At 37.6% G+C, this 13562-nt stretch overlaps 3 protein-coding genes across 3 annotated transcripts; 2 read left to right on the forward strand and 1 right to left on the reverse strand.

The window, feature by feature from the left end:
- The first annotated feature begins 517 nt into the window (after positions 1–517).
- Positions 518–3594, forward strand: LOC134648497 (uncharacterized protein C18orf63-like). Its single transcript, XM_063503017.1, has 8 exons — positions 518–654; positions 786–924; positions 1361–1538; positions 2041–2137; positions 2453–2549; positions 2865–3002; positions 3126–3230; positions 3495–3594. Exons 1-8 carry the CDS (start codon positions 518–520, stop codon positions 3585–3587), a joined length of 984 nt encoding a protein of 327 aa, XP_063359087.1. The 3' UTR covers positions 3588–3594.
- Positions 3595–4007: 413 nt separating this feature from the next.
- LOC134648498 (uncharacterized) lies at positions 4008–5285 on the reverse strand. Its single transcript, XM_063503018.1, has 4 exons — positions 5004–5285; positions 4723–4920; positions 4369–4475; positions 4008–4160 (listed from the first exon to the last, which is right to left on the reverse strand). The coding sequence occupies exons 1-4, from the start codon at positions 5200–5202 to the stop codon at positions 4017–4019; spliced, it is 648 nt and encodes a 215-aa protein (XP_063359088.1). The 5' UTR covers positions 5203–5285; the 3' UTR covers positions 4008–4016.
- Positions 5286–5833: 548 nt separating this feature from the next.
- Positions 5834–11628, forward strand: LOC134648248 (U2 small nuclear ribonucleoprotein auxiliary factor 35 kDa subunit-related protein 2). The gene is made up of 9 exons (XM_063502735.1): positions 5834–5947; positions 6085–6158; positions 6241–6461; positions 6995–7258; positions 7610–7783; positions 8631–8796; positions 8938–9052; positions 11333–11492; positions 11602–11628. Exons 1-9 carry the CDS (start codon positions 5919–5921, stop codon positions 11626–11628), a joined length of 1230 nt encoding a protein of 409 aa, XP_063358805.1. The 5' UTR covers positions 5834–5918.
- Positions 11629–13562: the final 1934 nt, after the last annotated feature.

Below are 13562 nucleotides of genomic sequence, written 5' to 3' on the forward strand. Positions count from 1 at the left end.
TCTTCACATAAAATGAAAATGTTTCTTAAGTACATAATAGCAAATAATATGTAGGTAGGTATTTTGTATGATCTCTCTTAAAGTGCCTATATCCGAAAACTTTCAATATTGCCCACGTACAAGAGACATCTAAAACCCCTAAGCAGACAACATACTCCGGCAAACCCATTTTGTCAGTAGAAAGAGGCGCGAAATTAAAATGTTTTATTTGAGGACAACCCTTCGCGCCACGGAAAATAGAAAGCGCGCGCGCGCTCATCTTTTAGTAACATGCCACCTTTTTCTACTGAAGGAAATGGAAGGTCGCGGTGCGGTGCCTATTAAGCCCCCTCCAGATTATGTGCGTGAATCGCGGGCGAAGCCGCGAACGCGTGTGGAGGGAGCTTTACCTATAATTTTGGCGCCAAGTCATAAAAAAAAACTTTGATTTTTCATAAACCCGTTAGCACCATCGGCAATATTTCGTTTTGTGCTTCGTATATGTTATAAAAATATTATTTTAAACTATTTATTCGAGATGGATCATAGTTACCATTGCTCCATAAAAAACCCGGATTTGAGAAATACCGGCTACATTGTTGCAATGGCCAATATAGAAGACAAGCATGATCGATCGACTCCTTCTCATTTCCATTGGAAAATTCTAAAGTGCAGGTACGTTTGGTTGATTTGTATAATAGCTACCAGTTTAATTACAATAGGATCTTATCACATAATTATTAAACATATATTTAAGTAGGTACCTAACTAATAATAATTATATTCTTTGTGGTTCCACTGGACAGAATGATAATATTTTCAAATTCGTCTATTTTGGCGTGTCCGGATAAAAAAGACGTGAAACAAGTCCATATCGTATTCAATAAAGTGGGCGACGATTACGACAAACTGAATTCACTGTTTATCAAATTCTCTTTAATTCAGGTATGTAGGTATATCATAGGTAATCAACTAAGTACTTCATGGTTTAATAATAAACGCGTACACAAAAAGATACAAAATGCACAATAGAAAAACATGATATCCGTTTACCCATTAGCAATAGCAAACAATAAATTTATACGGAAATCACTACGGGGCCTACTGTACTAATAGGTAATGTTCTCACTTGTAATAATTGTTCACAAAGAAGGCCGTAAAAATATTGTATCTTATTTGTAGAGCCATAAGATTGTGTCACATATTTTTGCGGCCTTCGAAGAGTAATATATATTATTGCAGGTGACTGTTATTACCAGTTGGTCCAACTCAACGTTTTCATTCGATCACGTAACCTCTACCCATTCTACCTTTCAACCTCTACCGTATTTTTTTCCTTGCGCTACTTTACTTAAAAAAACGAATTCTTTTATTTCGTTAGGATGGGGCCATTCGTTCGACTACGCCAGAAATATTCCAGATGTGTTTCACATATACTATGACGGCGAAAATCGCACCAACGTGGAATGTCCTAGGTTTCGATTATCTCGTAAACAACAGGGATTTCCTAAACACTAATGGGATACAAGAAGGAGTTAAATATCAAATTGTATCTGACGGTAAGTGGGTAATAATGCTTTATAATGGTCTCATAATGCACATGACACAAATGTTGCGTCGAGTGTCTAAAAGAAAAAGTTTTCAGTCAACAATTGCTAAGGTGCTACGCTACGGCCACAGTTAGATTAACGTAATGGACGTAGTGGTTATATTCTCTTTGGGCATAGCGATGCACCGACGAACTACAGCGGAACAGCATTCGATTTTTTTAAATTCAACTGAATTCAATTCAACAAACAAGAGTCGTGGATCTGCTAAGTTAATTAATTTCTGTCTTGTTTTAAAAGAATGGCGCCATCATAGGCGCTTAGCACACTGGATTCGATTCGCACGACGCAACGACGCGCGAACCGGATGTACATATGTCGCTATACTATAATACGCGCATATCGTTGTCTCGCTCAAACATCGGTGCGACGTGCGAATCGGATCCAGCGTGCTAAGCGCCGAAGTTCCAGATTTAAGGCATGAACGGGTAACCTACAAAAAAAATCATTTCAGAATCCCACACCGATCTAACACTTAAGCCGGTGAACATAAATATAATCAAGGCAACTGAAGACATTGCCCCTGGCGAGTATGTAAGGGTTTTACCAAGGTAAGATTAATTTTATCAAAATGATACTTATTACATGTACCTCTTCATTAGAATGCACTCTTTTGTAAAGGAAGAGAAAACGAAACAGCGGAGTGTGTTACACGGAAGCCAAATTATTTAATATCTTACTTGCTCAAGATTCCACACCCGAAGTCCCGAACTCCTCGATGGGCTCAGATTTATTTTCTGGAGATTTGCCTTCGCTTTGGATTCCAAAACCTTTCTCGATGAAACATATTTTATTTGCTCCCTTGTAATCCATTCTAGGTATCTGCTATTATTTTTTAACGCAACTTTTACCTGCTTTACTCCTAGTTTGAACAAGGCTGTTGTAGAAGAATGTAGCAAGACCTTGCCTGAAATAGGAAGTTTTAAGTCTTACAAAGACATACGTAGGCACTGGAAAAACATTGTAAGTTTTTTTCCCTACTTAGCTTTTCAATAATTATTGAAGTATGGTTATAGGACATAGGTATACTTACACATACCTGCCTACCTACTAAATATATTTACAACTGGTCATCTATCACGTTTATGGCATTTTCCTTTTCGAAGATCTTAGTCACGAGGATCACTCCGAACAGCTCTCGATCCAGTGTGCTGCATTCGAGTTTCAAAACCGGTGTTTTTACGATGTTAAATTCGAACTTATTGCTGATTTTACAGAATGAATAATTTCACCTTACCTAATACAAATACCTAACAAAGTTGAGTTGTATTTCCGCAGCACGGCTACCGACTACCGGACGATGAAACTTCTTACTATTACATGATCAGGTTCTGGCGAGGAGAGCCACTGACTTATCCAGATATTTGCGTGACAAGGCATTTTCCCATTATAACGCCAATGCCTAGGTCCAAAGAGGCAAGTATATGTTGGTATTGTTGGTCTATTTAGGTCTAATGGGGCAGTTGACTGTTATGGTGTCAACTTCTATCAATACAAAATCGCTACGGACCTAGGTGTCTAATTTAAAGGAATTTACAGGAAATAGTGCTCTCAAGATTCGTGAGCTGCCTGAAAAGTAAAATACCTCACTATCTCGGTATTCCGATGACAATAAAAATTAAAGAAACCATGGAACCGATAAAGGTAAAACGTCATTTGTTTACAAATAGGCAGGTAGCTATTATTTTACATATATCATATAGGCAGGTACCTATTTACATATTACCTACACATGTTATGGGAGTTGATCGGTGATGAAATATTGCAATGGTGGGTTTGCATAGCATGTCTGTAATACTGTATGTGGTTGTTCCATCTAGATACTCTCTGATTATTTTTTTCCACCTTGTGGTTGACATTTATATATTGTATTCAGCCTCCTGATGTAATAGTTTAATAAATTTGTAGGTGGCGGACGGAAGAACTCCTGTACCTCAAACTCAGGACTACCCTATCAGTCTGTGCACTCCAACGCAAAATCTTCGGCAGTTTAAATACTAACTGCTTAATGAAATAGTCTGCGTTTGGGAAAATACTTTGATTTATCTAAACTAAATTATTTAAAATTGCGTTATATGTCTAATAATTGTATATTAAAATTCAAGATTTTCACTTGTTTATTTTATGGTCATTTAAAGATAGGTACATTTTTGTCACAGTAATTAAAATAGTTTTAAAATTAGAGTCAAACTCGGGCTTCATAAAATGTCATATAAATAAGTATTGTCATTTCCTTACTATTAGAATATTCTACAAATTCAACAAAGATGAAATAATTATACATTCGAAATTATTACTTACCTCTAGCCTAAACTACCTAAACATTAATGATTTTCTATAGCTACTTATTAATTCAAAGCTCAGTAATATATCATTGAGCGATGACCTGTGTTAAGGGTTTTTTTAATATAGTTAGTTATCAATCCAAGTTTAGGCCCGTCCATTGGGTGATGAGAGCTGGATAGGGCTTCGTTGTGTTGTGAGGGAGGGCTGGCCGGCGGTTTGGTCGAAGAATCTAGCTACGGATGGCGATAAGTTCCGATGATGTGAAGGAGTCGCGCCGCTTCGCGCATTCTGTAACAGTAAAGAGCGAACAAAAAGTGTCAACATTTTGATATTTTTCATTTTCCTTAAATCGAAAAACATTTCGAGAAAAACGCGTGTAGATATTTTAGGCAACAGAAACAAGCACCTAATTACCTACTGCTCATAAATACAGACTTTCAAACCAATATATTTACAGAAGATGGCACGAAAATCCAATTTCATATTTATTTCTTACCAGCCTGTTTTGTCTAGTAACTCTTGGCGATGACTGCGGAGTAGTGTGCGTTGTTGTCAATATACTGTCTAGCTTGTATCCCTTTGCTAACTGCTCGACGGTTTTTCCTGAAGTAACGATAAGTGACATCACACAGTGATAGCAGAGGCACGCAGAGGGTACTGCTTGACTATTGAAATAAGTACCTAATATTTATATAATTTCAATGGGTTTCGTGGACACGTACTTAAATACAATACAATTTAGTGATGGCCATCACCCACCTATACTAAGTAAGGTACCTAAGGTAAGTACCACTACACGGTTGGAAACTTCCTCTGGAAGCCTAGTAACGGGCCGTGTTGTAGGACATACCTGTCAATGTTGTTGGGATGTGAGTATTGCATCGTCCGGTTTGTAAGATTGTCTTGATGGCAGCTATGTTATGAAAAACGATTGCGACTGCGACACCGTCTGCCAATTGAGAAGAATCGCAACATGACAATAGGAATCCCCATTTATCAGTATCCCAGTGCTTGTCAGAAAACACCGCTAATTGCAATGTGGATGCACCTACAAACATAATAAAAGATATACATTCGGACTTGGAACTTACTTTGATTTAATATTCAAAACGTTAAATAATACGAATTTACCTGAATCTCCTAACAAATGAGGGTTCGCACGATAATGTAGCAGCGTCTTCACTAGAGAGTACGCTCCAAGACGGGCTGCTAGTCGAATCGGCCATCCTCCTTCGTAATTTGGATCTAAGCCTGTACTCAGTAAATCACTTAGTTTACGTTCGTCGTTGTTGTGAATGCAGTTTTTAATTAAATCTGTCTTATTTTCCATTTTGGCATAAAACCTAATATTTTAATAATCAATTACCTACTTTCAGAACTACCCTCGGTTTTGATAAGTACGTATACTTGGCGCGACTTACCGCTTTGTTCCCGCCCAAAAACTAATCGTTCCGTTTTACGTTGCTTGCTTACACGAGGTTTGTGAAAAAGTTGGATTCAATTGTGCCTGTTATTGTTGGATCGGCACTATTTATTATTAATCGGAATGATAAATGTTGTTCTTGTTTTAGCCATACCTATATTGTTAGAATATATAGTGTGTCAAAGGTCTGTTTGATTTCAAACATAGACAGAGAGAATCATACTATCTTTGTTTTACACTAGTACTAGCACCCAAAAGAAAAGGATGAGTATAGTTTTTCTTGTTCCTATTTACTGACAAGATTTGGTTGACCCAGTATATTATAGCCATTATCATTTAAAAAAAGTTTTTTGTGCTTATGGAAAAAGAAAAATACGCACGTCTTCTGTCAGTCTTATTGCCTGTTGTGTTATGTCAGTGTCATATGCTTGTGAAATAAATTATTGTCGTTGTTGGTTTCTTGGTTAGAATGGTTAGTTTTAATTATAACGATACAACGGTTCGGTTTTATGTTTAAACTCATGGAACAGAATGCTCTCTTAATTAATCCCTAAGTGTATTTTAAAGTGTGGCTTAAATATTTATGCGCAATCATAAATATTCATGGGTTACCACATTACCAGATGATTAGTTGTTCTTTTATAATGGGACGGTAAGACTATTTAAATTCTAATATTATTCTAAAAATATTATTGACGTCCATAAAGTAAAATGTTTCCTCATAAGCAACTTGTGGTTTTATTAAGAATAGAAATACCATGTGAAATGTATGATTTCGTGGACTTACAGCCACAAAGAATGGAGAAAGATTGCAAAACGTGAAAGAAGAAGACTTATTAGACAAAATAAAGCCAAGTTACGAGGTAAGGAAGGTTTTTTTTCTTAAGTGCACTAGTAATTTTATCATGATCATACATCAACCAAATTTATATTTTCTATTTTCAGATAACATATTGAGTCTATCAAACAGTGGCTACCAGATATGGTTAAAGCAACAAGAAGATTTAGATCTCTTTGAAAGAGAGCAAATTGAAGCTGTAAATAGGGTTGAGAATGAAAAATGGATTCAGGCAGAAAAGGTAGCCATAAAGCAATGGGAAGAATTGCAGCGTAGAAAGGAAAAACTAAAGCAGATACGGCTTGAACAGGAGGCTAAGTTAAAAATGGTAATGGAGACAATATTTCATCTCATTATAATTTTAAAAATAACCTTTTCTGTACATAAAGATCTAGAAAAAAGAAAGAAAGAAAGAGTAGGTTCATAATTCCATACTATAGTCTCTGTATAATAGTTTTAGGGGTATGCTAAAAGAGAGTTATGATAATTTAAAAGTGTACACTGTCTGTAAAGACAGGAGGAGTAATCCTATTATCACAATATGTAATACAACTCAATACAATACAAATACTCTTTTACTGCACACCTCAATAAAAGAAAACAATAGGTACAGAAAGAAAGCAGCAACACAAGTAAAGGTGAACAACAGGTGGTCTTATCGCTAAAAAAGCAATATCTTCCAAACAACCTTTAGGTAGTGGAAATTAATAATACTTGTGATTATTAAACAACTTTCATTTATTGTTTTAGGCTTGTCCATGAGTTTTTCTGGATTTAAGTTGGCTTATCTGTACTTCTCTTGAACATGTGATTATTGCTTGTCACCTTAAATAGTAAAACCATTATTATGGAACATTTCAGGAAAGAGAACTGGAACAGAAAAGAAAGGATGAAGAAGAAAAGAGGCTTAAAGAAATTGAAGAGGAAAATATGCGGAAACAGCAGGCTTTCATGGAAAAGCTCGAGCAATTTCTAACTGGAGATTCAGAGGAACCTCCTGCAGAATTACTTGTGTCCAGTGAAACCAAACCAAATCATGAGCCTTGTCCTTTCTTTGTTAAGACTGGGTGTTGTAGGTTTGGTAATCATTGCTCAAGAAATCACCGGTTTCCGGGCATAAGTAGAGTAAGTCATAGTGCATGCTTCGATGCTTCACCAAGCACTATCACAGCTACACTCTGGAATAAATTGTCGCCTGTGATATTTCCGGGCCGATATGACCCTCAAGAAAAGACGTACTCTCATCTTAAATTCCGGCAACGCTCTTACAAGCCCTCTGGTGTTGCGCATGTCCATAAGCGACAGTAATCACTTCCCACCAGGCGATTCGTCTCTTATTTGCCTCCTATATCACAAAAAAGCACAGTTGACTCTATAAGCGCGAAAGCGGTTAATCAATAAAAAATTATTAACATTTACGTGTGTCGCTAGGACTTTGGAAAGTTATTTGGTTGATTCTCATTTATTTTGTTACAGATAATCCTGGCTGCGAACTTTTTTACTCACATTGGCATTAACAATTCATTAGACAATGATTATGATGATGACATGCTAGAACATGAATATAGTGAAACGTATAAAGCCTTCAAAGAATTCTTCTATGATGTTTTACCAGAGTTTGAAAAACATGGGAAAATATTACAGTTTAAAGTAAGTATAATTTGGGTTGCAGATGCAACATGATGTATCCTTTACAAAACAATAAGTGCAATCAGCAGAAATTATTTGTGGCTGTTTGTGTAGATACTGTACAGTCAAGTGTAAAAATATGGGTGCACACATCATACTGAAAAATATGTTCCATAGTTCCATCTTAGCTTATGTCAGCGAATTAAGAACTATGGATCATATTTTTGAGTAAGTTATATGCACTCCTATTTTTACACCTGACTGTACAGTAGGTGTTTCTCATTTATGTCTAATATTACCAACTTAAACTGACCGTGTATAGTATTTATATCATTCAAAAATTTACGTAATGCTGAAGTTAGTAGGGCAAAGAGTTATTAATTGTAGATTTGTCAAGTCAAAGAAAAAGTCGTGCCCTCGAGTTTGACAGCTAAACTAGATGGTGTTATACAGTTTAATATATTTTGTGGCGCATGCCAGCCAGCCAGCCATAAAGCTTAAACCATTATCAACCCAGAAAGAGACATAAAATCAAGCACTAAAGTGATTAACCACCTCCCGAATTTTTCGGCCCGGCCGAATTCGAGGCACGACCCTATTTGTTGCCTATATGGGTATGGGTAACACAACACGTGAAAGCCAGTTTAAAGGCAGATTAAACAAGTAGCTCAAGGAAATCTACTAGTAATCATAATTTACGAATTATTTTTAAATTACTCATTAAGTCGATTCAGAGGGGCTATATTCCGTTTCAACAATAATTTAATCACAGCTTTGGCGTAAGAAACAGAGGTTTGTACAGTACAGTACCAATCAATTTAGTCAAAAAGGAAAACAAAAAGTCTAACTAACCTTCGGAACTTTTCAGGTATGCAATAACTATGAAAAACATCTTCGTGGAAATACCTACATAGAATTTGCGAAGTTGCGATGCGCTGTCTCTGCGTACCGCGCGTTGCATACGCGTTGGTTTGCCGGAAAACAACTTTCGCTACAATTTTGTCGCATAAACTCGTGGAAAACTGCGATTTGTGGTGAGATTTTTTTTTGTAGAATACCTATTAAGTATTTATGTAGCGATATACGTAGCTAGAAACTCGTTTTGTCGGTCACATGTTTTACATCGTTTTGTAGTGACTGACAATGACAACTTCAGACTGTTTATTATTTTTCAGGTCTTCAATCAACAAAACGATGTCCTAAGGGTCGTTCATGTAATTTTCTCCACGTCTTCAGAAATCCTAACAATTTATTCCCACTTAACTTGGGCTATAACCAAGAATCTGAAAGGTGATAATTTTTATTAATTAACTACATAATTATATCTAATACGTTTATTTCTATACCTACATTATACATATGTGATTAAAATGTTCAGATAGTTATACACATATTTAAAAAAAAATACCTAAAAAAATACATAATACAGATAGACTACAGAAATACTCGTACAGTAATAAAAAGCGGCCAAGTGCGAATCGGACTCGCCCATGAAGGGTTAGTAGTTTTTTTTAACACGTCATAAATCCCCTAAATATAGGGGATTTATAAAATAAATAAATAAATAAAGTTTTATTTCAGGCAACACGTACAGTTGTACACCCATATCACAATACAATTTTAAAGTTGCAAAGCCAAGAGGAATAATTAAATAGAGACTTAAACTTAAACAAAATAAAAGTAAAACAATTAAAATAGTAATATACTATTTTTTGTTCCCGTTTTGGTGCACGGAGAGCCAGTGCCTAAACATATAACAACTAATGTTGCGATACACCGACATGAGGATGGTGTTTTGCGAGCGGCGCATCCCCTCCCAAAAAGAAGCAATACGCGCGCGTATCACTGCGAAGAAGTCAGGGATTCTGGCTTCCGCGAACATGGTGGAAGCACTGCAGGAACGCGGCAGCGCCATCAGTGTCCGAAATATATTATTATACTGCACACGGATGGCGCTGTACGATTTCCTGCAGTACCTGACCCACAGTTGACAGGTGTAGAAAGAGAGGCAATATGCATTAAATAATGTACATTTGACTCCCCTGCTACACCCGGCAAACCTGCGGGCTATCATGTTGCCACGGACAGCCAAAGCTCTTCTTTCGCGTTCCATGTCACTGTCGTCCCTCATGTCTTCCGTCAGTATATGGCCAAGATATTTGAACCGCTGCACAACACGCAGCTTCTCTCCATTTAATTTGACTTCCGGTATGTTATCCGGACCTCTTCCAGCCTTGAAAACCATCAGTTCTGTCTTAGCCATGTTGTAAATCAGCCCATGAGAATCAACATAATTCTCACAGACTGAAACCAGCTTTCTGAGACCCTTGATGGAGGGGCTGAGCAGCACCATGTCGTCAGCGTAGCTGAGACTGTTAATACAGACGTCACCCACGTGACACCCAACTCCAGTGCTCCTCAGCCTCCCCATCAAGTCATTGACGTAAAGGTTAAAGAGGTCCGGAGAAGTAAGTCCACCCTGGCGTACCCCGCATTCTAATCTATAACTATTAGATGTCGTGTCGCCCCATTTCACACAGTTGGATTGGTTTCCGTACCAGCACTCGAACACGCGTACCAAGTCCTCAGGTACTCCGGAGCCGCGCATTTTACCCCACAGAATTTCATAATTCACAAGGTCGAATGCACGGCTAAGGTCGAGAAAGCATGCGTAGACCGAAGTATTGTTACTCACGTAGTGGTCCACCGCATGTTTCAGACTTACGATCGCGGAATCGGTCGAGAGACCGGGACGGAAACCAAATTGCGCGTCGTCTATTCTGAGAGCCTTGAGTAGTCTGGGCTGCAGCAACCGCTCAAATATCTTGCCCACCACCGTTCCAAGGGAGATAGGTCGGTAGTTAGCCGATGATGACAAGTCTCCTGTTCGGTTCTTGGCAATCGGGACGACAATGGTATGTATCATGTCTGCAGGAAGATGAGAGTACCGCAAACATAGATTAAATAAGGTGCAAAGTTTCCCATAGATGACGTCACCCGAAAAAAGTATGTGCTCAAGGCTAAGGTCATCATGGCCTGGCGATTTGCCTCGCTTCATGTTTCTAACTACCTTCGCGACTTCTTCAGCAGAGAAACGTTATGTCGTGTTCAAAAAAACTACTTAAGTACTAGATCTCGTTCAAACCAATTTTCGGTGGAAGTTTACATGGTAATGTACATCATATATCTTTTTTTAGTTTTATCATTCTCTTATTTTAGAAGTTACAGGGGTGGAGACACACGTATGGGTTTGAAGAAAAACATTTTTTTGAGTTTCAGTTCTAAGTATGGGGAACCCCCAAAATTTATTGTTTTTTTTTCTATTTTTGTGTGAAAATCTTAATGCGGTTTACAGAATACATCTACTTACCAAGTTTCAACAGTATAGGTTTTATAGTTTCGGGAAAAAGTGGCTGTGACATACGGACGGACAGACAGACATGACGAATCCATAAGGGTTCCGTTTTTTGCCATTTGGCTACGGAACCCTAAAAATGAATGTTTGACGGCGAATTACGTTGTCGCTTCACTTATTTCACAACGTGGTTTCAATGCAAACATTTTTTCTAGAAAACGCCGAACACCTCCAAGATCATGGCGTTGGTCTGAATCGCCAGAAGTCGAAATACCCAGGAGGCGACGTTCTCGTTCCCGGTCCCGAGAAAGAAGCCGACGAGAACCTAGGCGAGACGAGCGGAGACGAGACTCTAAACGGTCCAGAGGGCCTACCGCGAATCACGTTCGACGTGTTGCCTCCCTGTCACACTTACGTACGAACTTACAAGTGCGACAGAGAGGCAACACGTCGAACGTGTTTCGCGGTAAGCCCTCTGACGCAGGTCGCGTTCCCGGCGGAGGAGCCCTGAATCCGAAACAAGGAAATAATCAATAAAATATGTACCTGTACGCTAATTTTTATCAATAATTTTAATCATCTTTTTCTCCAATATGCTCGGAAATGTTCACCTTATTGTAGCAAAAATAGTACCGGAAGTACTTCTGTATTGTCAAACTCTAATTTAAAAAAATAAAACTATCGCTGTCCTGTTCTAGCGGACGGGAAGTAAAAAAACACTACAGTAATAACTTATTACTGTAGTGTTTTTTACTTTTTAAAAATAAAAAACGCAAACAGCCAATTATTATAGCCGCGGGCCGCGTCTACACGACTCGATCAGCTATCATTTCAAGCTATAGGATAGAGTGAGATAGTAATATAAACGACCTTACATGTCTCGTTCTTACAAGACCGTTGTGCTCGTGTATGATCGTGCGAATACTGCTTAATAAAATCAAAGATTATTTTTATATTTTTTTAAGGATCTCATCCGTGTTCATAAAGCTTATATTGCACAATTTTATTATAGTTTGACATAGACAGAGAGAATCATACTATCTTTGTCTTACACCAGTACTAGAACCCAAAAGAAAAGGATGAGTATAGTTTTTTTGTTCTTATTTACTGACAATTTGGTTTGACCAACTATATTTTCAATGAACGAATATTGAATGGTACTGAATGGCAGAATAAGTTTGTGCCTTTAACTTTTAATAATAAATTAAAGAGGGAAATTGTTTTTGACGTTTTTGATGTGAAGTTTCGATTTGAGTGATGCTCGATGCTTAAATAATTATTTCTCAAACATGCAATGAAATGTCGTCGCTCCGGGCGTTATATCAGGCTTCGAAGTATCACGTTTAGGGCGGAGCAACTCCAGAGAACTGTAAAGGAATTTCATACGAAATTGAAGGCCTAGGCCGGGAAGTAATTTTTTTTTTTATTCTAATGTAAATCTGGGGTCTGTGTCCGTGAACAGGCTAAACAGCCGAATTTTTTTTTTACATTTTTAGTGAACGAATGGTTATCAGACCAAAATATCCGTGTTAACGCCTGTTATACACGAACGTACTGATATTAAGAATACGAATCTGTATGATTCAATGTGTTGATGAATAAATTTAAAATTTTGTCTATACATAAGTCATCAGAGACCATAGACAATATTTAAAATCCTCTGCATTTATTTTATTTATTGAAATTGAGATTCTTATTATCAGATTGTGTATAATGGCCCTAATAAGGTCTATTCGAACACACGCAAAATACGGACGACTTCCGTAAAAAAAAAACAATTATGGCGGGATTGGAAGGAAAATTAAAAAACTTTTGTTGTGAAGTTAGATTTTTATTATAAAGATTATAAATTTGTTTTTTTTTTTTGAGTGGTGTATTTTTTTATTTCATTGCATGTTTGAGAAAAGCACTATACATGCCTAGCCGTGAAAGGTCTTGCCGGCTTCGTATCACTATCCGGCCTCCCTACGGTCGGCCGGCTATACCTACTCACCCGGCAAGCCCTTCTTTCCCGGCGTCTGCAGTAATGTACTATTATTTTACTTTATTTCCTCGCATGTTTTGGAGAAAAGCACTAATATATGCCTCGGCAGGAATAGCAATTCGTGGATTCGTCTTCTTTGTCGGACTCCGCTACGCGTCGTCCGACAAAATCGAAACTCATCCACGAATTGTCCTTTCCCGGCTTTTTCCCGGCCTCTGCAATAATGTACTATTAGGTACCTGTAATAATACACACATTGCGTAAAATAATTATTATCATAGGCAATGTATGTAACATTACATGAAATATTTTAAACTCACTAGTAAAGTACCAGGCTGACGATCAGTTTTCCGCAGTGGATGCCTGCTGGGCCCATAACCTGCGAAGAATTATGTAGTACACAATATGAGAACACTAAGCTAGAGTCTGTGCAGAAAGAGAACAGTCGTGGAATGTATTGG

This window comes from Cydia amplana, chromosome 5 (genome assembly GCF_948474715.1).
Source record: "Cydia amplana chromosome 5, ilCydAmpl1.1, whole genome shotgun sequence".
In the NCBI taxonomy this organism is placed as follows: domain Eukaryota; kingdom Metazoa; phylum Arthropoda; class Insecta; order Lepidoptera; family Tortricidae; genus Cydia; species Cydia amplana.